Source organism: Ictidomys tridecemlineatus, chromosome X, assembly GCF_052094955.1.
Source record: "Ictidomys tridecemlineatus isolate mIctTri1 chromosome X, mIctTri1.hap1, whole genome shotgun sequence".
NCBI lineage: Eukaryota > Metazoa > Chordata > Mammalia > Rodentia > Sciuridae > Ictidomys > Ictidomys tridecemlineatus.
Genome location: NC_135493.1, coordinates 81,506,123 through 81,532,532, shown reverse-complemented (window position 1 = coordinate 81,532,532; position 26,410 = coordinate 81,506,123). Strand labels below are relative to the sequence as shown.

General features: G+C 38.5%; 1 protein-coding gene across 1 annotated transcript; it reads right to left on the bottom strand.

Annotated features, from left to right (window-relative positions):
- Positions 1–13,626: 13,626 nt before the first annotated feature.
- On the bottom strand, positions 13,627–22,666 carry LOC144371584 (protein VCF1-like). Its single transcript, XM_078033944.1, has 4 exons — positions 22,548–22,666; positions 18,978–19,077; positions 16,064–16,123; positions 13,627–14,392 (listed from the first exon to the last, which is right to left on the bottom strand). The coding sequence occupies exons 1-4, from the start codon at positions 22,664–22,666 to the stop codon at positions 14,162–14,164; spliced, it is 510 nt and encodes a 169-aa protein (XP_077890070.1). The 3' UTR covers positions 13,627–14,161.
- Positions 22,667–26,410: the final 3,744 nt, after the last annotated feature.

The window sequence follows — 26,410 nt, the reverse complement described above, 5'->3', positions numbered from 1 at the left end:
AGATGTGCTCTCCAAAAGGCTTGGGCAGCTCTAACCCTACAGCCATGCTGGTTGCAGCCCACATGGCCTGTCCCATAGACTGGCTATGTCCACAGGCAGCAGGTGTCTTTGGTAGGTGTCCCAAGTTACTGTCATCTCTTAATCTCTGGGCTCAGCGTTTCAGCTTTGACTTCCTGTGGGAGACCAACCTTACACGTGACTGAGTCACACTCCACAGCTGGGTGCTGAGGTGCTCAGTCACAGAATTGTGGCAGAGCTTTCTGCACCCTTCTTGGGTTCGTGGTCAGTGTCTCGTGCATGGGTGTGTCTTGTGCAGCCCCATGGGTGAAAGGATGCTCACCTGTCCCTTTGAAATAGAACCCCTTGCCCTGTTTAGGATAGAATCTTCCATGGAAGTGCCTTGTGTGTATCCCCTTCTCTTACTGTGCCCTTGAGTGTGGCCTACCCAGGTGTCAGTCAACCTACTGACAGTGCACATCATGAAAATAGACTCAGCCCCCTGAAACCTGACCCCTTGCCTCGTTTGAATAGCTTCTCCTCAATAAAAGGGTCAGCACGAGCTCTTGCTCTCTCTCTTTCTGTGGACCCTTAAGGTCAGAGGAGCCGTCACAGAGACCCCAAAGAAAAAGGTCTTTGTGTCTCTTGTGTGGTTATTTTGCGCAGCCCAAGTAGCCCAATATAACTGGAGTGACCTCTGAGCCTTTTAGTTTCGAGAACAGAAACCCAGCAGCTTCCTTCTCACAGCTTTGGGTAATGCCCTCTCAGTGGCAGCCTCAGAGAAGCTAACCCTCTACACATTGCCTGGCCTCTAAAGCCTGCCACTGAAATCCTGATGACAACCTCTGTGACCCTTGAACTCAGCATACTGCATTCCTGCAGAATCAGCACCACATGGACAATATCCAATGTCTGCACCCAGCCCAAGCAATAGACAGGCACCTTGGACCATGGCTGAGTGGCTTCCGAGTACCTGGGCAGTTGTTCATGGAGAAATTAAATGTGCAGACAAGACTCCCTGAGTCCCCTTTTACAGGCAAGTACTCGTGGTTCTCTTAAATGAGTTTTCACTTTTATCCACTTGAGTCTGCTATGGTTGTGGTCTTGCTGATTCCTCACATACCTTCTAGACAAATTTCCAATATTCTGTGTGAACAGGACTTAGCTTCTCTGTAGTGGCAGCAAATTCTTCAGCAAACACAGGATTTGTGGGACCCGTTCTACACACACTTCTCTGGTCATCATGCAAGTTTTTGTCAAACTTCCACATTGTTTTTATCTCCTCGTTATCAGACTGGACAGGGCTAAAAGCCCCAGCAGTACCCTTGCCAACACCAGAATGCTTGGCTTGCTTGAAATTCCCTCTGACAAATTAATTAGTCTACCAAGTTATCATTGATCCTTACAGAAGACCTCAGGACAGGACAAAATTCAGAAAAGTTCTTTGCCAGGGTATAACTTGAATGCCCCTGGTCCACCAACCCTCATGCCCTGCTAAAGCTCGTGAACATAGCCATGTCTCTATGCAGTCCTATCTGAATTCTGAGCTTCTGAACTTCCACCTGAATCACCCAGTGTACTCTGCCTACAACATTATAATTCCCAAGGTCATTTTGTCAGTTACCTGCTTCCTGAATCCATGCTCTACGTTGCTTATGTTACCATCACTAATTCACTCCAATTAGTAATCCATCAAATGGATTATTCCACTCTTGAGGTTGTTGGTCTCATAATTTAACCTCTGCACATTCCTGCATTGGCTCATGAGCTCTGGGGGGCCATTCCATATCTAAACCGTACTAAGGGAAGTGAGAGTTGAAGGTGAGGGTTGGCGCAAACACTCAAGACATTTCATTCCAAACCCCATCACAATGGACTTGGCTGAGCAGTTGGTTTGGTTACCTAAAGGATGAAGCTTTCCACCACGTTAATTGGTGATGAGTGGACGAAACTGGAGGCTGAGTCCCTGCCATCCAGCCATCAGGAAAGCGGGCACAGAAGGGGCTCATGTTGTTCATCCATGTGGCTTATCTGATTATCCAGGGAAACAGAGCTGTGGGCAAATGGTTCCAAGCACCTCCTCTGAGTCAGTCTGTTGTCCACCTACAAAACTTTTCCATTGTGCCCACAGAGGAGTCTCACCCAGCAACCATATATGCATGTACCAAGAGAAAAGCAGGAAGACCACCAACCAGGCAAAGAAATGAAGAGGAACACCAGGTAGAATGAGGAAGAAAGTACAGAAGAGAAATATAGCTCTCCAAATGTGGAGGGGCGATGTGAAAACACAGGGAATGAGGAAAAGAAGAAGCACTGCAGTCTGCACAGAGGCAAAATTACTATAATAGAACACAGTTGTGCTTAGCTTTAAAAGCAAGTATAATTCTCTCCATGGCTGGAGTCATGGCTTCCGTAAAAGCACAGCAACCTGAAGTGTCAAACTGTTGGTCCTCAGATTTGTGGGGAGGTTGTTGGGATTTCTTTGCCTCTTAAAGTCTCTGAAGAGAGCAGAGGATGAGAGCCCTGTTCATAGTAGCTAGATCAGAAATCAGGTGCTTCCAGCAGAGAAACCATTCTCACTTGTGCAAGAGGCTGTTTCACCCAGTCTGGTAGAATCATGGGACTCCAGAGGGAAGACTGGGAAAGGTAATCTATGAAATGCTGCAAAAATTAGCATATGTTCCTGAACCCTGACACATTTCTCCAATCAGAGATGTGTGTCCCCAGCACGGTGACCTCATGTGGGGTACCTGGGAATGAGGACTGACAGGGACAGCAAGTCTCAGGTGCCTGTATAGGGCTCTCTTAGGAAGAGATTCTGCCTCCCACTGCCCAGGAGCAAGAAGGACACTTTTCCTGCCAGGCTGCTTCCAATGGCATTGCGACTAAGGCACCACAATGGTGATCCAACTCTCCCAGCCTCCTCCTTCCTTTATCACTCAGCATCTTCACCTTTGGAAGCTCCCCTGAGAAATTGGGATCACTCAGCCCACCATTGTCATTGACACCACTTGGCTGTCAGTGGCAGGACCAATGTAACCTAGAGGTAAATATGAGGTTCATTTGCTGCACATGTCCATTCAGAATTCACCATTGAGTTAGCCCATCATACATTTCTTCAAGGGACCATAGGATGACCTTCCTTGTTAAGGGGAAAACTTCTTGCCTCACATGTACGTCACTGTCACTGAATGCTTAACTCCAAATGTACAATATTTTGGCATCCCCTTGCAGGTACTGTAGGCATCCCCTTGTTTCAAGGGCTGCTGATTGCAACTCCTCTTCTCCTCACTTCCTCTCGATAATCCAACTCCCTGACACACGTTTCATCACACCTGATGTTTTTCCTTGCTACAGTCAGTGAGATGATCAAAAGTGCATGGGATCTAGGAAGGCACCTGCACTCTCTATTCTTTGTCCATTTTTGACAACAGGATAGGGAAAATGTATTTCCAGAAAGATAATGACAAGTCACATTGGGTGGACAAAGATTCCTGGCTAGCGAGTCATCCTTTGTATAGACTAACACTCCCCCAACACCCCACAGGCATGCTAACAGCCCAAGCAGGGAGATGGGGCCCAGCCTGGGAGTGGAAGGAATCTCATGCTAGTGGGATTCCAATCATAACCTAGGTCTTGGGATTACTGGAGGACAGCTTACTGTTTGTTGCCCCAAAGGAGCCCACTTTCTGAATCTGGCAGCAGGGCATTGTCTGAATTCCTCCATGCCTCCACCCCACGAGGGCAGGACTCTCAGATTTCTTTCAACCACTGCTTGAGCAGCTGCTTCTCCAGTTGGCACGTCTCCTTTTGCTCCTGCTGCTGCTGCTGGTGCACCCTTTCAGGCAAAGGCCAGAGTGGGTGGTGCCCAGACTGAAGATCAAGCTGATGAGACCCTGCACTAGCATTTCCCAGGATACAGAGTGGAGAGCAGAAATGCTCAGCCTATGGCCCTGGAAATAGCCACATGCACATGGGAACCGATTCTGAGCTCTGTTGCTTGTGGAGTAGACTCTGTCTCCCTTTCCACTGGGTAAGCTGCCACATCATGGCAGTACCTGCATCTCTGGTGCCCCAGGAATGCTTTCTTCCTCTGAGGGAGGCCCAGCAGCTCCCCCTACCACTCCCACAGGGTCTTGTCCTCCCTGTATTGCTGCTGGAGCTGCCCATCTGTCAGAGGGCATGGAGGCTGGAGTCAGAATGGGATTCAGACTTCTGAAGCCCTTCATTAGCTGTTCTGTGGAAGAACGCTGAGGAGCTGCCATGCCCTCCTTGGAGGACTCTGCAATGGTCACCTGAGAAGATCCTGAAACCAATGCTGGGTTCCATTTATGAAGTGGACCCATGGGGATTGAGTCAGAGCTAAAAGCTATGTCTTGCTCTGGTGTCTAGCCTTGAGGGTGAAGCTGGGGGTTTTCCCATTGCTAGTAGACAGGTAGGAAAGTGTGCAGCTAGAAGGTGCCAGATTGTAACAAAGCATTCTGCCATTGCTTCATACTCTCATGTCCTTTTAAGACAATGTCCAGCTTTACCTCTTCACTTAACCTGCCTTCCCTTCTTCAAATTCCTAATCTAGGAAATATCTATCAATGTCCATTTTTTCTTGTGTTATTCATAGAAAACACCTGTACTCCAAAACCTAAATATGCTGCTTCTACTTACACAGAGTTTTAAGGCCAGAACATCTACTCTGGTTTATATGTAAACAGGTATAAATATTTCAAAAAGTTATGTTCGAAATGGCATATACAATTTGTAGGATAAGAGGTTTTCACTGAAGTGGTTTGACTATGATTGAACGCACATTGGAAAATACTGTGATTCTTTTTTTCAGTTGTAGATGGACCCAATACTTCATTTATTTTTTGTGGTGCTTGGAATCAAATCCAGTGATTCACACATTTTAGTCAAGTGCTCTTCCACGGAGGCACAACTCCAGCCTAATATTGTGCTTCTTCATGTTTATGGTTTCATGTTTCAAGTCTTTAAAGTAATGGATAATGAAAGAAAATTTACATCCTTAGGTTTTCAATGACAATGTGTTTCTTATGCATTCAAAGTAGGATACTATCTTTGTTTTAATTTGTTATACATGATGATAGAATGTACTTTGATATATAATATATACATATATATATAATTTTGGTATATAATATATATATAAAATTTCTCATTCTTCTGGTTGCACATGATGCGGAATCCCACTGATTCTATTTTTATATATGAACATAGGGTAATCAAATCTGATTCAGTCTACTATCCTTCCTAGCTTGCAATACTTTCTCAATCATGTTGTGTATCTGTGAATTCAGTGATCAAACATCCTGTCTTCTTTCACATATAGTTGTTCTCATTATTTTTACAAAGGAAAACGTTGCCATGTATTATTTCTCTATTCTCTGTCAAGAAGTTGTTATGATTCAAATTTCTTCCTGTCAATCTTCTGGTTTTCCATTTATGGAATCATGAGCAATAGAAAACAATGCTCTTTTACAAAGCATCTCAATGATAAAGAAGAGATAGACCAATGCCTACTCCTCCATTTGAGGCCAGTAGTGTTGCCAATGTTCCCCCATGACATTAAAATTCCACTACAAGTGTCTGACCTTAAAGTCTTGTCCACAATAAATGAAATAACCATTGTAATGTGTTAATGTGTCTGCACAAGCCACATCATACATCCTTTTCCTAGTACATTTTTCTTTTTCAAAGATTTGTACTATCATTTAAAAAATATCCTTATCTCTTTGTCTTCTCCATATCTGGCCAAATGAGAAAGTCTCCTGTTTATGGTTCTCCATAGTTCTCATATCTGCTGGTTTCTGCTTCATAGGCTTGTAAGCAGCAGGAGAGCCCTGTTGAACCTTAAATTACTTTCCTTTCAATCTGGCAACAGGTTGAACCCTGGCATCTCGGTCAGATAACTTGATGCATGCTTATATCCATAGCTCACTACTGGAGCAGACACCACTCTGAAGTCACTACTAAAATTTTGTTTGTACGTTTTTTATTCTCACTTTATTTAGTGTTGTATATTTATTCTCTGAATAAATTAAATGTAGGATGACTATTTGGTAAATAAATACAGAAAATACCAATTAAGGGCTGGGGATGTGGCTCAAGCGGTAGCGCACTCGCCTGGCATGCGTGCAGCCGGGTTCGATCCTCAGCACCACATACCAACAAAGATGTTGTGTCCACCGAAAACTAAAAAATAAATATTAAAAAATCTCTCTCTCTCTCTCTTTAAAAAAAGAAAATACCAATTAAATTTGTATTTCAGATACATGAGTCATTTTTAAGACTCTGTTTCATGGGTCATAAACCAAAAATGATCCATTTTTTAATTCAAATTTATCTGAGCATCTTGTATTTTATTTGGCAACCCTATCTATAAGGAAACACAACGGCTTTGGGTCCTGTCCAATAAAACTTGCAATCTAATTAACATAAGGTACTCCTGTTTGTTTCAGGGTCTCTGTTTCATGAGTCATGAGATATTTTTTTTCCTCTAAAAGAATAATTCACATTTATTGTCTGCCTTCTGATGTGGCTGGGATTTCAAGGATGACCTGGGTGTGAAGTGGGACCTGGGTATTCTTTCAGGCATTTTTATTTGTTTGTTTCATCTGTTGTTCTTAGATATACATGACAGTAGGGTGTATTTTGACATACATACATGGGGTGCAACCCATTACAATTTTGACCCCATTCTTGTGGTTGAACATGATGTGGAGTTACACTGATCATGTATTCATATATGAGCATAGGAAATTTATGTCTGATTCATTCTATCAACTTTCCTATTCCTATATCACCTCCCTTCCCTTCATTCCCCTTTGTCTAATCCAATGAACTTCTATACTTCCTCTCCTTCCCTTTCCTTGTTATGGGTTAGCATCCACTTTTCAGAGAGAATATTCTACCTTTGGTTTTAAGGGACTGGCTTTTTCCACTTAGCATGATATTCTCCAGTTTCATGCATTTACCGGCAAATGTGATAATTTAATTATTCGTTATAGGTGAGTAATATTCCATATACCACACTTTCTTTATCCATTCATCTGCTGAAGGGCACTTAGGTTGGTTCCATAGCTTGGCTTTTGTAAATTGAGCTATCATAATCATTGATGTGGCTGTGTCACTGTAGTATGCTGATTTTAAGTCCTTTGGGTATAAACCAAGAAGTGGGATAACTGGGTCATATGGTGGTTCCATTCCAAGTTTTTGAGGAATTTTCATAATGCTTTCCAGAGTGGTTGCACCAATTTGCAGTCCCACCAGCAAAGTATGAGTGTACATTTTCCCTCACATCCTTGCCAACATTTATTGTTACTTGTATTCTTAATAATCATACTTCTGGCTAGAGTGAGAGGGAATCTCAGTGTAGTTTTAATTTGCATTTCTCTAATTGCTAGAGATGTTGAACATTTTTTCATATTTTTTTTGACCATTCATATTTTGTCTTCTGTGAAATGTTTGTTCAGTTCCTTTGCCAATTTACTGATTGGGTTATTTGTGGGGTTTTGTGTGTGTGTTAAGTTTTTTGAGTTCTTTATATAACCTAGAGATTAATACTCTATCTGATGTTCAGGTAGCAAATATTTTCTTGCATTCTGTAGGTTCTCTGATTATGTTCTTGATTGTTTCCTATGCTGTGAAGAAGCTTTTTAGTTCGATGCCATCCCATTTATTGATTCTTTTTTAAATATTTATTTTTTAGTTATAGGTGGACACAATATCTTTATTTTATTTTTATGTCGTGGTATCAAACCCAGTGACTCACGCATGCTAGGTGAGCACTCTACCTCTGAGCCACAACACTAGCCCCCAATTTATTGATTTTTAAATTTTACTTCTTGTGCTTTAGGAGTCTTGCTGAGGAAGTCTTTTCATGAGTTGAAAAGATGAAGAATTGGGCCTATTTTTTCTTCTAGTATGCACAGGCTCTCTGGTCTACTGCCAAAGTCCTTGATCCTCTTTGAGTTGAGTTTTGTGCAGGGTGAGATATAAGGGGTTCAATTTCATTCTACTACATATAGATTTCCAGTTTCCCGAGCACCATTTGTTGCAGAAGATACCTTTTCTCTAATGTATGATTATGGCGCCTTTTTCTAGTACAAGGTAACTGTATTTATGTGGGTATGTCTCTGTGCCTTCTATTCTGTTCCATTGCTCTTCAAATCTATTTTTGTGCCAATACCATGCTGTTTTTTTTACCCACAGATGTGTTATATAATTTAAGGTCTGGTATAGTGATGCCTCCTGCATTACTTTTCTTGCTAAGGATTGCTTTGGCTATTCTAGGTCTCTTGTTTTTCCAAATGAATTTTATGACTGATTTTTCTATATCTACAAAGAAAGTCATTAGAATTTTAGTGGGAATTGCATTTAATCTGTATGGCCATTTTGACAATGCTAATTCTGCCTATCCAAGAGCATGAGAGGTCTTTCCAATTTCTAAGGTCTTCTTCAATTTATTTCTTTAATGTTCTGTAGTTTTCTTTTTTTTAATGTATTTTTTAGGTGTAGATGGACACAACACAATGCCTTTATTTTTATGTGGTGCTGAGGATCAAACCTAGGTCCCGCCCTTGCAGAGGTGAGCGCTCTACCACTCTACCCAGCCCTATAGTTTTCATTGTAGAGATCTTTTACCTCTTTTGTTAGATTGATTCCCAAGTTGTTGTTGCTATTGTTGATGTTGCTGTTGTTTTTGAGGCTATTATGCATGGGATAGTTTCCCTGGTTTCTCTTTCAGCTGATTCCTCATTGGTGTATAGGAACACAATTGATTTATGGGCATTAATTTTATACCCTGCTATTTTGCTGAATTAATTTATGTGTTCAAGAGTCTTTTTAATGGAGTTTTATGTGTCTTCTAAATATAGAATCATTTCTTTCTTTTGTCTAATTGCTCTGGTTAGAGTTTAAAGGACTATGTTGAATAGAAGTGGTGAATAGGGCATCCTTGTCTTGTTCCAGTTTTTAGAGGAAATGCTTTCATATTTTCCCCCATTTAGAATGATGTTGGCCTGGGGTTTACCATATATACCTTTTACAGTCTTGAGGTATGATCCTACTATTCCTTAGTTTTTTTAGTATTTTGAACATGAACTGATGCTGTGCTTTGTTAAATGCTTTTTCTGCATTGAGATGATCATATGATTCTTGTCTTTAATTCTATTGATGTTAATTGATTTCTGTATGTTGAACCAAACTTGTATCTGTGGAATGAACCCTACTTGGTCATGGTGCACTATCTTTTAAATATATTTTAATATGCAATTTGCCAGGACTTTTTAAAGGATTTTTGCATCTATGTTCATGAGGGATATTGGTCTGAAGTTTTCTTTCTTCAATATGTCTTTGTCTGGTTTTGGTATCAGTGTGATACTAGCATCATAGAATGAGTTTGGTACGTTTCTCTCTTTTTCTATTTTATGGAATAATTTGAGAAATATTTGTGTACATTCTTTTAAGATCTGGTAAAACTCTGCTGAGAAAACATCTAGTCTTGGGCTTCTCTTTCTTGGTAGGCTTTTGATGGCATCTTCAATTTCATTTCTTGAAATTGATCTGTTTAAATTGTGTATGGACTCCTGATTCAGTTTGGGTTAGTCATATGTTTCTAGGAATTTGTTGATGTCATCATTTTATTGGAGTATAGTTTGTCAGTATAGTTTCTGATTATCATCTGTATTTCAATAGAGTCTCTGATATTTCCTTTTTCATTGCGAATTTTCGTGATTTGAGTTTTCTCTCTCTTTTTCTTCATTAGGTTGGATAAGTGTTTATCAGTTTTATTCATTTTTTCAAAGAACCAGCTTTTTGTTTTATCTATGTATATATATTTTTTATTTCATTGATTTTGGCTCTGATTTTAATTATTTCCTGTCTTTGACAGCTTTTAGTGTTGACTTGTTCTTTTTCTAGGGCTTTGAGATATAATATTAGGTTATTTGTTTGGTGACTTTCTATCCTTTTAAAGAATGCATTCAGTGTAATGAACTTAGAACTGCCTTCTTAGTGTCCCAGATATTTTGATAAGTTGTGTCAAAATTCTCATTTACCTCTAGTTATTTTTATTAAATCCCTGATTTCTTCTACTATCCATTGGTCATTCAATAGCATATTATTTAGTTAAGTGTTAAAGTAGCTTCTATTTTTTATTTTATCATTGATTTCTAATTTCATTCCATTATTATCTGATAGAATGAAAGGTATTTTCTCTCTCTCTTTTTTTTTTTTGTATTTGCTAACTATTGCTTTGGGGACTAAGATATGGTCTTAGAGAAGGATCCTTCTCTAAAATATATAAACATAGGTAAAACAAAAAGCTGGTTCTTTGAAAAAATGAATAAAACTGATAAACACTTAGCCAACCTAATGTAATGCTGAGAAGAATGTGTATTCAGTCATTGATGGATGAAATATTATATATATATATATATATAAAGTCTAAATTATTGATTGCTTTCATTAATTTTATAGATTCTTTGTTTAGCTTTTGTTTGGAGGATCTATCTAGTGATAAGAGGGGCATGTTAAACTCACCCAGTATTATTGTGTTGTCTATTTGATTATTGAAACTGAGAAGGGTTTCTTTGATGTACATAGGTGGTCCACTGTTTGGGGCATAAATATATATGACTGTTATGTCTCATTGATGTATAAGTTCCTTAAGCAGTATGAACTGACCTTCTTGAGGATCTCTAACTCTTTGTTGAAATCATCTCTCACTCTTTGTGTATTTTCTCTCTGATTTCATTTCTTATATTATCTTTCACCTCATAGATCAGTTTAACCATGAGTTTTCTGAATTCTGTCTCTGACATTTCCTCTACTTTGATGTCAGTAGAGTAGGTAGTCTGGGTCATTTGGGGTGGGTTGTCTACCCATCTATCTGGATAGATCTGATGCTGTAGAGTTTCTACCTTATGGGTTAATAGCTCTATGTTACTAGTACCTCACAGATTGTGGAGGGGAGCCCAATGATAGCAAAAATGTATGCAAACAATACATAGTAGTATACTATGTACTTAGTTCCTACTTTGATATTTAGTATTAATTGGTACAATATGTAGGGATAGTGGGATCAGCAATCTCCATCAGTAAAAACAGTACATAATCAGGTATTATATCTGGTTTAAAATCATACAATAGGTGTTATCTATGCCTTCTACTATATTAATTTTTGCTGTGACACTGGTGGTAGCGGTAGATGTTATATACCTCAATTGGTATTAAGAAGTTTCAAGGGTATTTACAATTTCAAAAGGCTAAATAGAGCAGATGCAGTGGTAACTTAGGATATGTTGTTAGTTTGAAAGGGGATGAAAAAATAGAGCTGGGCACGGTGGAGCACACCTATAATCCCAGTGGCTTGGAAGCCTGAGGCAGGAGAACTGTGAGTTCAAAGCCAGCCTCAGCAAAAGTGAAGCACTAAGCAACTCAGTGAGACCTTGTCTTTGAATAAAATACAAAATAGAGCTGAGAATGTGGTTCAGTGGTTGAGTGGCTATGAGTTCAATCCCTGGTACAAAAAAAAGAAAGAGAGAGAGAGAGAGAGAGAGAGAGAGAGAGAGAGAGAGAGAGAGAGAGGATGGAAAAATAGAATATAAATGAGGAGAGGGAGAATGGAATTTTGGTGTCAGGGACAGAGAAATGAGGAGACAAGAGAGATAGAGTAGTGATAAAGATGATACAAAACAAAATCAAAATAAGCTAATCATAAACCCTAACCCTCAAAATACAAATAATGGGAAATAACACCTTCAGAAACAAAACAAAACCAAAAAAAAAAAAACTACAACAAAAAAGAAGGAAAGAAGAAAAAAAAGAAAAAAGAAAAACAAGGCTAGAAATGAGGAGAGAGAAACAAATATGAATATGTGTGGGAATCCTTGAGTCAGTGCACATTCAAATAAAACAAAAATCCAATATGGAAACCCAAAAGCAAAAAACAAAAGAGAATTACTGCCACAACAAACAAGCCACAGCAACAATAATGACAACACAATTAATGTTAAGAAACTAAGGAGTATTATCCACTAGTGTGGACAAAATTGTCAGTGATTGTAAGTGTTCACTGACTGTGCCCACTTGGTTTTCATTTCATTTCTTCTTGAGATATGATCTAAGCTTGCAAGTATGGGACATAGGTTGTGTGTACCTTTAATTGTGTTGTTCACTGTGTTGAAGATTGGGGTTTAAGACTTCCTAATTTCCCTTCTTGGGAGATTAGTGTGGGCAGGTTGGGGGTGCGGGCCTGGAGGCAATGTGGCCTTCTGGGGAAGCTGGGTTGCAGGCAGGTGGAAAAGCAGCTGGCCACCTCTGGGTGTAAGTAGATCAGGGCCATGTGCTAGATCCTGGGATCTAGTGGGAGGCTGTACAAGACTGGGCCATTCTGGCTCCAAAGAAGCTTGCAGGGGCCCGGACACTGGTTCCAGCTGTTCTGTGCCAGGATCTGTGGGCCAGATTCAAAGCTGTATGCTAGCCTGGGTGGGTCTGGCAGTGAAGCAGAGGCCTGAAATGCAGAGCTATGGGCCAGTGTCTACACTGTGGACCTAGTCGCAGAGGGATGGTTGTGGCTGGGCCAGGGAGGGGGTTGGGAGACTGGGGCCTGGGGCACTGAAGAGAACTGTTGAGTGCCAGACTGGCATCTGCTCTGGTAGATCCGAGGGACTGGTAGATACCAGACTGGGGAAGGAGTCGGGGACCAGGCTGGTGCAGTGACCTAGTGAGTGGGCCCCAGGAATTCAGTGGATGCCAGATATGCTGGTAGGGTGAGCTGAGAGCAAAATGCCCTCACATTTTCTTCCAACCTTCAGATCCACTATAGCTGGACCATCAGTCCCCACAAGCAACAGGACTCACAGAACTGAGAAAGTCCAGCTCTCACCATACCTCTCTAACCTGTGTTCCCCTGGGGAAAACGCTCCCAGTTTCTGACTTTCCACAGGTTTGCTAAGCTCAGACAGGCCCACACAGACCTAGCTGTTCCAGTTTCTCTAGGCTCCACCAACTGCAGTCCCAAGATGGCTTCCTGTTTGTTCTTTAAAATGACCAAAACATAGGGACATATCCCTCTGTAAATAAAGAATACTGCCTGTTTCTTTTAATGGCACTTCAGCTCATTGGGGCACTGTTTCTAAGCCATATTATTTGTGTTCATTTTAGTGATGGCAACTGGTCCCCTAATCACTAAGAAAGGGCTCTTGTAGCATAAAATGGACAGTTGTCCCACTCAGTTTCTTAATTCTTGTTCCATTAGATAGCAGTTCAAATAGCTTATATTTTATCAATATGAAGGCTAGCTATAATGAGGGGAATTGTAAAGGAGATCACATGATCTATTACTCTAATTTGTTTAAGCCAAACATTATTAAGTGCTACCTCTATGACAGCTTTGACCAGTGTTTTCTAGCAAGTCTGAGGTACAAGTTCTGCAGGATTAAGGACACAGGGCGTATCTGAGTGTACTAAAGCCCTAGAAACACTCTCACTGGAATTAGAAAGAGTAGAGACAATTAGAACTTTTCACTTTCATGGTCTATACCAGGTTTAATTCTTGCCATTACCCATAGAGAGTAATTTCAGTACAACATCTAACTTATGAGGGTCAGCATGTCAGTCCATTTCAGCACAAGAATGAGTCAAGTTTTTTTGTAATGTTAAATTACATCTTAGGGGTATTTTTCATTAGTTTTATTGGTTTTATTTTTTTAACATATGACAGCAGAATGCATTACAATTCTTATTATACATATAGAGCACAATTTTTCATTATGAAAACTACATATACTTTACTGGGCTACTGAATTTTAAAAAATAAAAAAAAAATCATACTCTCAAAAGACATTTGTCACAAAGAGTCTCACTGACAGATTTGGACACATGTCTGACTTGGAGACAGAATGTATTCAATTGCACAGGATTCCTCATATTATTACTTTCATGCGAATTTGACACCAAACTTGAAAAGAATAAAGCAAACATTTTATTAAAGCCCTCTTGAAATTGCACTAGTGCAGCGAAATTGCAAATAAACAATGGCCCATAAGCCTGTCATTAAAATATAGACAGAAACCTCAAGACCATTTTCATGTGTATATGATTGCTTTTATAAACACGTTTTAAGTTGGAACAAAGGACTACTACTTCACCAAGTTGGAGGCTGTCCTCGCTGCTGTAAGCTGTAGAAGTGAGCCTCCTTCAAGATCTGATTGATTTGGCAGTAATGACCTTGGGAGAGCATATTTTCCTCATGGAAGAACTGACGGGTGTTCAGGTTATATTCAGCAATAATCTGGTTTAAGCTGCTTTCTGGTCCACCTGCTCTCACTGGGCTATGAATGCTGCTGATGTTCCTTTCAATAACACTGCTTGAAGACTACAGATAGAAAAGCAGAAATAGGTTACCATTATGCCACAGTCACATTTTTCATATTCAGTTTGGAGAGTAGCAGTATCAAAGTCCATACAAGACTTAAAGGTTTAGAAAGTAAAGTCCCTGAAGGTAGTTAATTTCACCCTCACATCAACTCTATAAATGAAGCTAGGATTAACAACCACTATTTTACAGACGAGGAAACAGATCCCTGATTTGCCCAAGTCCCATAGCTAGGAAATGTCAGGGTGAGGACAACATAGGCCTTCTAATTCCAAATTCTTCCATATATCCTCAGCTCCTGCTTATACCACTCATTCCAAACATCAGATAAATACTTTCTCCTCCTCTAAGAGAAATACCAATTGATGTTACAGAATTTATGAGAAATTAAGATCATAAAAAGTAAGACAGACTGTGGGTATAAGTTAAGATGAAGCAAATAAATTGTTTTATACATATATTCACTCACATATATGCATCCATATATACATGGAAATATGTGATGATTCTGTACAAATCTCCTGATGGTGAACATATACAGTCCTCCTTTATCAAATCAAGATCTACATGTGTGCTGACAGGCAGTGGACATAGTTTTTTTTTTAAATGAAATTTAGATTTACAGTTGGCCTTTGTGATGCTCAGCATTCATCAGTCTTCTATCTGTGGACTTGGTCCAGTTTGTATGTCTCTTTGCTCTTAATATTGTTTTTCATAACTTGGCATGGTGGCACATGCTTGCAATCCAAGCAGCATGGAAGGCTGAGGTAGGAGGATTACAAGTTCAAAGCTAGCTTCAGCAACTTATCAAGGCCCTTAGCAACTTCATGAGACACTGTCGCAAAATAAAACAATAAAAATAAAAAGATTGGGAATTTGGTACACTGGTTCAGCACCCTGGGTTTAACTGCTACTCAAAAAATAAATAAATAAATAGAAAGAAATAAGAAAGAAAGAAAGAAAGATTGTTTTTCATTGAAATAACATCACTCACAGTCTTTATCATCTCACAGAAGCCACTCAGGGATCCCTGAACCCAGTCATATTCAAGAATTTCTTGCCTTACAATGTTAGGGTTCTCAAAGGAGGAATTCATGGCAAGGCACCTTATCTAGAGTTAACATTTCACAGTGTTAGTGTTGTATTTCTCACAAGGCCATCTTTTCTAAAAGCAACAGTAATATGACTTATACCAAGAATCGTCATGAGCCAGGTCATTTAGAGCTACAAATTTGTTATAGTTGCCAATGGACCTTTAATTAATTAATTTATTTATATGTGGCTTCAAGAATTGAACCCAGTGCCACACATATTAAGCAAGCACTCTACTGTACTGAGCTACAACACCAGCCCTAGAGCTCCTGATCTAAAGTTATACACTACATTGCCCAGAAAATTTGGTGGGCAACCTACATTGCTCTTCATGCAATTATATTCCTATGTTAAAAGAACTATCTATGAAAGGGAAAAGAAGAGCAAATGAAGCCACATGTAAAAGTCATCAGCAAGAGCCATCAAATAGACATGAGGACTAGATAGCAAAACAATTGCAAAAAAATTAACCAATTATTTTGCTAGCCCTGAATGTAAAAATCTGGAACTCCATTGTCATATGATTTAGTTATGAATTTTCATAAATTAACTAACTAATGTATTGGATAAATAACCCACCGCATACATCTGGTTTCCACTCAGTTGGCTTTCTGCACTGCTTTTGCTTTCAAGTACTGTCTGAAAAATAACAATGACAAATCATTTCCAGTGAATCCAATATTTATCTAACATTACAAACACATCCACTCTACAGTGTCATTAGGATGATGCTATGGTGAGAAACGGAATAATACACTTAAATTCATAGGGATAATGGAATCCTTTAGAATCATTTGTGAAGAAAAACTGGATCTATCCAATATCTGTACAATTTAAATAGTTTTATTTTTAATTTATTTGTGTAGAGACATAACTAAAACTGTTCATTGTATGCTGCTGGGTAAATGTTCTAACACTGAGCTACATTCCCAGTCCACATCAAAAAAATTCTAATAACTGAAAATAAGAATCAACTAAAGATTTAAAAACAGCACAGTAGTCAAAGTGTACTGTAACCATCACACAATAAAACCTTCAGAGACATTAAAAATGATGGTTTAGTTGCATTTTGCTAATACAGGAAGATGTCCCTAACATCACTTGGGAAGATGGAAATCAGTACATGTAGTTTCTCATGTGGTTTTAAAACATTTTTAAAAGATTTCTGCTGATTGGGCATGGTGGCTCATACCTGAAATACTAAAAGCTCAGTCTGAGGTAGGAGAATCACAAGTTCAAACCTAGCCTCAGCAACGTAGTGAGACCCTATCTCAAAATTTAAAATAATAATAATAATAATAATAATAATAATAATGAAAAGCCTTGGGGATGTGACTCAGTGGCCCTGCAGTTCAAACCACAAAACAAAAAAAATATGATGAATATGTATAAATGTCAAAAACAGCAATACAGATAAAGATTTCAAATACTCTTTAGTTTTATTTTTGGGGTATCTTCACATTCTGACTCATGTACAACAAATCTATTACTTTGGGGAATAATAAAATTTTATTCATAAGTAAACTACAATATGCTACTATAAAACCAAGGAAAATCTGCTTTAGAATTCAGTCACTTTTGAAATCCATGCCAAGAGTTTTAATGAACTGTTATACTATAAATGGGATTTTTAGGAAGAAGGTTTATTCTTCTTTAAACTACTAAAGAACATCTAAAGCTCATATACAATAACATCATCTAGTCCAAGAGTGCAGTCTCTGTAATAAACATAGCCCATACCAGATAATCTGGGCTTTGTTGCACTTTACCTTTGTGAATGTTCTTCCTGAGAGATATCCAGCTGCATGAATTGTTTTATTCTCAGATTCACTGGGAGAAAATTTTTGCTCCTTAACAGTATATAGTTTTAACTGTCATAACTTCAGTCTTTATTAAGAATGATTTAACCTTGCTAAGCTTGATTTAAGAAAGGAAACATTTTTTTTAAACCAGGATGAATGAGATACTAAAGGCTTCATGATGGAGAAAGACTCATAAAATAGGAATCCTTCTCATCCTTCTCTTAAGTGCTCATAGAAACTTCTCATCAGAATGCCTATCCGGCTGGACAGCTATAAAGATCACTGCTTTTTTTCTCTGATTATAAATATACACTTAATGCTGATCTCTGTGCAAGGCAAATATAGTATAGAAGTCCTCATAAATTCATGTATGTGGCAAAATATTATCACATCCGTGAAGACTCTGAAGAACGACAGCTTAGCAAGCAAAATTCACAAAGGCACATCACAGAAATCCTAGGGCCCAGGTCTGTGTGCAAAGTTGGGATTTTAGGTGTATTTGAGCCTTAATGAAATTTCCATGTTTACCCCATCAGCAGAGATGCTTTGAGGCCAGCAGAGATTTGCCATATTCTATTTGGGATAAGTAGCAGAATCACATGTGGGGCTTTTTGTCAGTTGGACTCACAGTTACATGTCAGGGCCCCACTTCTGAAAGGCTCTTGAGTAGGTACAATTCATTCTGATCTCCAACCATTGTCTGAACAGGTACTTGCATATCTGTGTGCAAGGATGAACTTTGCCAGGACTATGTAGGGATTCAATAGGTAGTTCCTGAGCCAAATCAAGGAGAATGCTTAGAAAATGACAGCACTGTGTTTATTTCCAATGAGGGGAATGCAGCAAAGAATGCTGACTAGAGAAAGGGGAGGTTTCTTAAAATGAAAGGCACATGAAGCAGGCCTTGCAGGGTGGAGAAAATGAGAAGAAGAAGACCACAAGTTGGGTGAACATTCCTTGAGGAGATAAAGTTAATACCATGTTGTGGCCAGTGCCTTCCAGAGAAGAGAGACTGGGAGACAAAATATGCAAGAAGAAGATATGGCTAGGTCATCAGGGTCCTTGGATGCCATGCTAAGAAGTCTGCAGGGACAGCTATTTGCGATTCAGAGACCAGCTCAGATCAACATTGAGAAGACAGTGAAATAAGAGGAAGTGAATGCAGATTTCAGCTTGGAATAAAGGTGAAAGAAGAGACACAGGTTAGCTTGAAAGTGGAGTGAGCACCTTAGCAGGTTAGTGGGAGAAATTAAAATTCAAATTCTTCAATTCCAGCTCTGTTCAAGTTTTACAAAATCACTAAAACCATCCCTCAACTGTATTTTCACTTTTTCCAAGGAGAAATCAAGAATTGACTTCTATTTAATAACATGTTTTGCTTGAAAATGTATTTTCCATCTAAAAATAAGAGCAGTAAAATTACTATTTCTTGCTTATATATGTGGAATAAATGTCTAGGACATAATTCCTACTGATTGTGTTTTAACAAACTCTGTTTTTCCTTTCCATAGTCCTGTAGGATACTGATAATCATGCTGAAAGTCTGGGGCTCAGAAGTCTCTGAATTCAAGGAACACTATTTTTTAAATAGTTTCTTGGATTAATATTCTTCTCATTGCAGAGATCAAACTGAATCATTTAGTTTAGGAAATGAATGAAATAGAGAGAGGTTATCTGACTATGTTTCCTACCTCTGTATTCTGAAAATCCTGAAAGACAAAGTTTCTCTTAGTCCTTTTGAAATGGGAGCAGTGGTGATTGTCTTCTAAGTTGCTATCTCTTCTCCTTTTCCTGCAAATAGATTGCAAAGAATTGATCTTTCAATACCTAAATTTTAAGCCTATGACAATACATATTTTTGATTTCTTGTCTAAGAAATTATGTCTTCATCTGCTGCTCAAATATATTCACAGTTGTAGGTACATTCACAAGCACTCAGGAAAATTACAAAAAGGAACTCTCTGTATAGTGATGCTCTAAGTTTATTTTCCCCAGAGAGCTTCAGAAGTCACTGACACTTGCAAATGAACACATTTTTATGGCCAAGTTTTCAAAATTTATCTAAACATGTTCATTGTCTTCATTCCCTGAAATTACAATTCCAGGTTATGTAATTTTAACTCCCTCCTTATGATAACTTTTAAGACTTTTGGAGCTTCCAGTGTCTATTTGCTCTTAAAGCCCTTATAGAGTGGTATAGAGACACTGAAGAGACATTCCTTGTGTGTTGTTAGAACATTACTGTTGGCTCTGTCAGCGAGTATTATGACATAGAGTTTATTTCAATTGATTGTCTCCATGAGATTGTGGCTGATGACATCCTTAAAATATTCTTCTCTCAACAATGTTTGTAATAATGTTAAGATTACATCTTCAGCCCCCAATCCCCTGATATCAAGTAATCAGATTCTGGTGTTTTACATTATAATTCTTGTAGACACCCTGTAACCAGTCATTATTCTCATCCATTTTGCTAGAGATTACTTCTACATGTATGGCACTTCTAAGGATATAGCACAATGTAGTAATTTTATGATTTCTTTTCTCTGATCTTCCTATCTATGAGATTGTACACAAAGGTAATCTTAGAGATCATGTAGATCAGCAGATTTTAAATTCTTTTCTAAAGTAAAACAAACAAAAACCTCTTTTATACAAAATAATATAATTCCCCTATATTTTAAGAAAAGGGGAAGATCTTTTGTTGAGAACAGGGGTTCTTTAACCACACCCTTCCCTGGATCTGCTTCCCTGTGCCAACCACTAGTTTGGTCTGACTTCTCTTCTAAAAATTGAGGAAATGTCATACCTAGAAAATTAAAGTGACTAGATATTAAAATAAGTAAATCTGGTAGAGTTGAGACTAAAAGGGAAGTTCTCTTGAGACCTAGATCTCTGTGGTCAATATTTAAATAGTAAATATGCTATATTGTTACTATAACCTCACAAAGATTACTACATAATAAAGAGTTTTGAACCTGAAAAGGCCAGGGCTATGTCCTGAATCTGTTAAGAACTAGCTAAATGTCCCTCAGTAATTGAAGTGGCAAAGCTATTATAGGAAGAGAAAATTTGTGAAGAACTGGATATCCAATCAAAGAATGTCTTTATCCAAAATAAGTTGTCAATATAAATAAATGACTTCCGATTTTTTTGTGTGTGCTTTGCTGCTTAAAAGGAAATTTTCTTCTGTAGGAAATATGTCATATTTCCACACATGTGCAGTATGCCAAAAGAGCAGTAGAAATATTATCTGGACTATATCACTCCTTGGTATTTATCCTAAAGAATTAAAGTCATCATACTACAGTGATACATGCATGCCCTGATTATAGCAGCACAATTCACAATAGCCAAATTATGGAACCAGCCTAGGTGTCCATCAATGGATGAGTGAATAAAAAAAATGTTGTATATACACATATTGGAGCTGTAAGGAAAAAATGAAATTATGTTGTTTGCAGGAAAATAGATGTAATTAGAGACATTATGTTAAGAAAAATAGGCCAAACTCTAAAGGATATGGGTCATATATTTTCTTTCATATGTGTAAGCAAGAGAGGATGAAGGAAGAGAAAGGTGAAGGTGCTGGGGTCTTATAAAAACCAATGGAGATCAGTAGAGGAAAGGGACCAAAGAGTGGGTGGGATACAGGAAGGGAAGAGAGAAGTTTTAGCCAAGTTACATTATTTTATTGTGTGCATGTATTAAAGTGTAACAAAAATTCCATGATTATGTATAACTATAATGCACTGATAAATAATGTGGAAAGAGGGAAAAATAAAAATATTAGCTGGACTTGGGGAAAGAAAGAACATTATCATTAAGACCAGGTCACTTCAAACATACTGTTTACTGTCAAGTGACTTGTGTTCTTACTTGGCAATATCATTTTGGTATCTGGGCCCCTAAATTCTTATTAACATATTCTTTTTTCACCCCCTCCCTGCACCTGACCAAAATCAATAATCCAATGCAGCAGGCTAACTATAGTTTTTCAATACTAGCTCAAATAACCTTGAGATGCTTTTCAAAATCTCAGTTCTAAGAATTGACTATTATCCAGGATAGGGTTCTTGCAGGAAGATAGTCGATCAAAACATGGAATAACAATAAAAGTGTTCCTATATATATCAAGGAAATTCTGCAGTATCTTATTTACTAAAACCTCACAAAGATTACTATTGGATGGAAAAAAAAAAACAAAAAAAACTTTGATCCTGAAAAGACCAAGACTATATCCTGAGTCTGTTACCAGCCAAATAAATGACTTTCCACAAGTGAACTGACAAGCCTGAAGCCAGTAAAAATTTTCAAGAAATGTGGTTGACATAGGCAAATGCTGACTACAAAATACTTAAGTGAAAAAAATAATCAGGCAGAAAACTATTGTTTATATCATAATCCAATGTTATGAAAACACTGATTTTATATATATGTGTGTGTATATATAATATATGCATTCATATACATATAAAAATGACTGGAAAGGCAAATATTATTTTACTCCACAATACTTATTCAGTGCTCAGTACATTCAAGGTGCTTTTCCAGGTGCTAAGGATAGAACCGAATCATCCACCACAGTTCCTGCCCTCTTAAGGGTGAATGGTGATGCTGTCTTTGGATCATGGGTTACTGTATTTTGACCTAGAGTCTTACTGAAACTTTCAACATTTTACAAAATATTTTACTTTTTAAACAAAAAATAACTAAAAATATAAAATGATTTTTCAAAAATGGAAAAATTAATTTTAAAAGCAGGATGTTTAGGTAAGAGGCAGTATGAACCTCATTTTAAAAAATCTTATTAATAAAGTCCAGGGAAACATCCCAATCTATTAAAGGTTAACTCTGCATGATGGATGCATTGGATTATTGATTTGGATCATGTAAGCAGGGCTGGGGGTGGGGGGGGCAGTGAAATAAGGATATAGTAAATAAGAATTTAGGGGCCCAGTCACCAAAACTATATAAAACTGGCTTTCTTCATTATACATTATTTGTCTTCAACAGTGAGAATGAATGATTATCATCAAGGATGAATATACTTATAACGCTAGGGCCAGTTGGGGAAAGGAAACAACTAGACCTTTCAGAGATGCCAAAATAAAAGGTATCTAGGCAGCCTCACAGGAGTATTGAAAATTTGAAAAACAAAAAGGTTTTTTTTCCTGATGGTGAATTTTCGCAAGGGCCCTCCCATAAGAGAGCAATCCAGGCCTCAAAACCCGGTTGGCCTGGACACCGGAAGAACCGGCCTTTCTCCAGGAAAAGGTTCTGAGCCGCTTCCATGAGGCAGGCAGGCCACTACATAGCGCAGCACTGCCATCTGCAGGTCAGGGAGACAGAACGACACCAACCCAGGAGGAAAATCCATGTTTTCTGATGAGTTTCAGTGGAAAACTCGGAGATCCAGGCTAAGGAAGCCAAGAAGAATGAGCTGATACCAGCCAGAATGGCTCCAGCAAAGAGTACCGGCTCAGCAGCCTTCCCCAGTCAGGCCTTCGGAACCCTAACAACAGTAACCGGAAGTTCCTGTGTCATCTAAAGCATACAGACCAGTGGGTGGGGCTTGCCTAGGATTGGCTAGATCTGGGCCTACCCATGTGGGCACCCTGCGAGGTTGCTGCCAGTCTCCCTCTGGGAAACACATGAATTGTCCTTCCCAATTCTGATGTTACTCAGCTAAGGGATGGGACTGATGATGTCCAGGACTTGCTGACCCCATTCTCCACATTCAAGACCTGCACCAGTTGGGTCATTCTCCTCCCACTCACCTAGCCTTTGAATGCACTTCTCACTTGTCATACTCACTGTCTTCTACTCAGTCTTCACCCCTCTGATCCTTCCTTGTGACATCAGCGCCCACAAGGCTGAACAGGCCACAGCCCAGAGCTTCTCTGTCCTCAGGGATATTCTCCTCTGTCCTCCTAGGTTTCCCTACCTATGGTCATGCACTAGACGTCATAAGGGGAATCTAGGCCTGTCTATGATATCCATTTCTCACATTCCCTCCTCTGATCACGCACAGAACTACCTCCTGTTCTTCCAGCTCCCTCTCTAATGCCCCCTTATGTACAACCTTCTTTTTTTTTATTAGTTGCTCAAGACAATACAATGATCTTGTCATATCATATATTGCCATTCACCAAGCCCGTCCTTACCCAGCTTACCCAGAGCAATTAATTCTCACTTTCATACACATCCCTTCTGCTCCTTTCCCCCTCCTTCCTAATCTCTTGATAACATTCTTAATGGACAAACTTTCTGAATCTTCCACATCTCTATTCCCTATTTTTTTTTGTTCTAAATAGTTGTATATGACAGTAGAATACATTTTGACATATCATACATAAATGGAGGATAACTTCTCATTCTTCTGATTGTATGTGATGTAGATATACACAGGTCATGTAATCAAATGCATATAGGGTCATAATGTCCAATTCATTCTACTATCCTTCCTTACCCCCATGCCCCTCCCCTCTCTTCACTCCCCTCTATCTAATCCAAAGTACCTCTATTCTTCCATAGTGCCCCCCTTATCATGAATTAGCATTCACATATCAGAGAAAACATTAGGCCTTTGGTTCTTTGGGATTGGCTTGTTTTTCTTAGATATTCTCCAGCTCCATCCATTTGCCAGCAAATGCCATAACTTCATTCTTCTTTAAAGCTAATTAATATTCCGTTGTGTATATATACCACATTTTCTTTATGCATTCATCTGTTGAAGAACACATAGGTTGATTTCACAGTTTAGCTATTGTGAATTGAGCTGCTGTAAACATTGATGTGGCTGCATCACTGTAGTATGTTTGCAAATCACATACAAAAACATTAAAAAGATAGTGCACCATGATCAAGTGGGGTTCATCCCAGGGATGCAAAGTTGGCTCAACATACAGAAATCATTAAACATAATTCATCACATCAATAGATTTAAAAATAAAAATCATATGATCCTCTCAATAGATGCAGAAAAAGCATTTAACAAAATATAGCACACCTTTGTGTTCAAAACACTAGAGAAACTAGAGATAGTAGGAATGTACCTCAACATTGTAAAAGCTATATATGCTAAACTCAAGGCCAACATCATTCTAAATGGGGAAAAATTGGAAGCATTCCCTCTAAAAACTGGAACAAGACAAGGATGCCCTCTTTCACCACTTCTATTCAACATGGTCTTTGAAACCCTAGCCAGAGCAATTAGAGAGAAGAAAGAAATTAAGGGGATATGAATAGGAAAAGAAGAACTCAAACTATCACTATCTGTTGATGACATGATTATATACTTAGGCTATCAAAAAATTCAACTGGAAAGCTTCTAGAACTAATAAATGAATTCAGCGAAGTAGCAGGATATAAAATCAACAGCCATAAATCAAATGTGTTCCTATACAACAGTGATGAATACACTGAAAGAGAAATTAAGGAAACTACCCTATTCACAGTAGCCTCAAAAAATACTTGGGAATCAATCTAACAAAAGAGGTGAATGACCTCTACAATGAAAATGACAGAACACTAAAGAAAGAAATTGAAGAAGACCTTAGAAGACAGAAAGATATCTCATGCTCTTGGATAGGCAGAATTAGCATTGACAAAATGGCCATACTTTCAAAAGTATTATACAGATTTAATGAAATTCCTATTAAAATAATCTCTATTGTTTATCTACAGTAAGCCCCACAAGCATCAGTACCAAATCTTCTCATGATGTTCATTGGTATTTCCTTGAGAAAACATAAGCAATCAAAGAGGAGTTCATATCACTTCCCTACACTAGATCTGTACTTGTGACTTCTGCTGACCCTGTGGAAGAAGTAAAGTGTGGGGATCCTACCTGATGCCAAGCCCTTGACAAGTATTGTTCTCCTTGACCAAATTCTGATCACACTCTGAACTCAACTAGATCCTGAGTGACTTGACTTTCTTTCTTTCTTTTCTTTCCTTCCTTCTTTCTTGGTACTGGAGATTGAACTCAGGGGCACTTCACCACTGAGCCACATCCCCATTCCCTTTTTTTTAATATTTATTTTTTAGTTGTGGTTGGACACAATATCTTTATTGATTTATTTTTATGTGGTGCTGAAGATTGAACCCAGGGCCCCACACTTGCTAGGTGAGTGCTCTACAGCTGAGCCACAACCCCAGCCCTTCTTTTTATTTTTGATGTTGAGAAGCTGGTCTTGAACTTGTAATCCTCCTGCCTCAGCCTCCCATATTGCTGGGATTATAAGCAGGTACCACGATGCCTAGATTAAGTTCTGACTTGCTGCGCCCCTCCCCTGACTCAGGCAATGGCAAGGCCCTACTGAGGTGGATGGTGCAAGGCGTCCATCCTCTGGAGGAGTGCAGTATGTTTCTGGGAATGGGCTGGTTTGTTTTTGTATTCCTTTAATAAGTATAGTTGCGACTTCTCATATAACCATTAAGTATGAAGGAAAAAACATGACTTTGCCAATTAATGCAACTACTTCTAAAGAATAAATCTGTTTGCTCTAAATGCAATGGTTCAGCTGTGGAACATAAATTGTTAATGTTTAATGAAAAATCCCCTGTAGGAAAAACAGTCAAGGAAGTTTTTGAGAAATTAAATTAAAATCTAGAGAAGAAGAATTAATGTTAAGAAGACAGATTAGTGCTTAGTACTGGGCAACTTGTTCTTGTTCCTGTGCACAATGGTTTGGTGCTCTTGCTCTTGTTTGATTAAAATTAGTAGCCTCTCTTTTCAAGTTAACCACTTGCCATAACCGTGGCGCCGATTCTAGTCAGTAAGTCAAGAAAGAATAGTGAAGGTATAGGCTAATAGTCTGGGACATTTCTAACTATTATTAAAAGCTAACTAAGCAGAAACAGCTCAAAGCAAAATGCGAACTGAAAGAAAAAATTCTTGCTTATGCCTAAGCCAAGATACATTCTTCTTATCTAATTGTAGCTATGTAATATTTTGTTTCTTTGAATAATGATTCCTGTTTTGTAACCACAAAGTACTGTGAACCTGCCAAAATGAAAAATATATATGATTAACTTCACAAGTAAAGATTGGGATTCAGTACCTTCACTTTTGTGTCTGTGTTGTTTCTCCACCCCCTTTTGCTGACTCCTCACCATC

What these genes read in the sequence shown, in the direction of transcription:
- LOC144371584 (XM_078033944.1), bottom strand. Translation starts at nt 22,666, where the DNA reads ATGGATTTTCCTCCTGGGTTGGTGTCGTTCTGTCTCCCTGACCTGCAG. An exon ending in AGGATTTTCAGAATACAGAG is followed by an intron (nt 16,124 to 18,977) that starts GTAGGAAACATA and finishes GTTATTTTTCAG; the next exon opens with ACAGTACTTGAAAGCAAAAG. An exon ending in GTGGAAACCAGATGTATGCG is followed by an intron (nt 14,393 to 16,063) that starts GTGGGTTATTTA and finishes TTCTATCTGTAG; the next exon opens with TCTTCAAGCAGTGTTATTGA.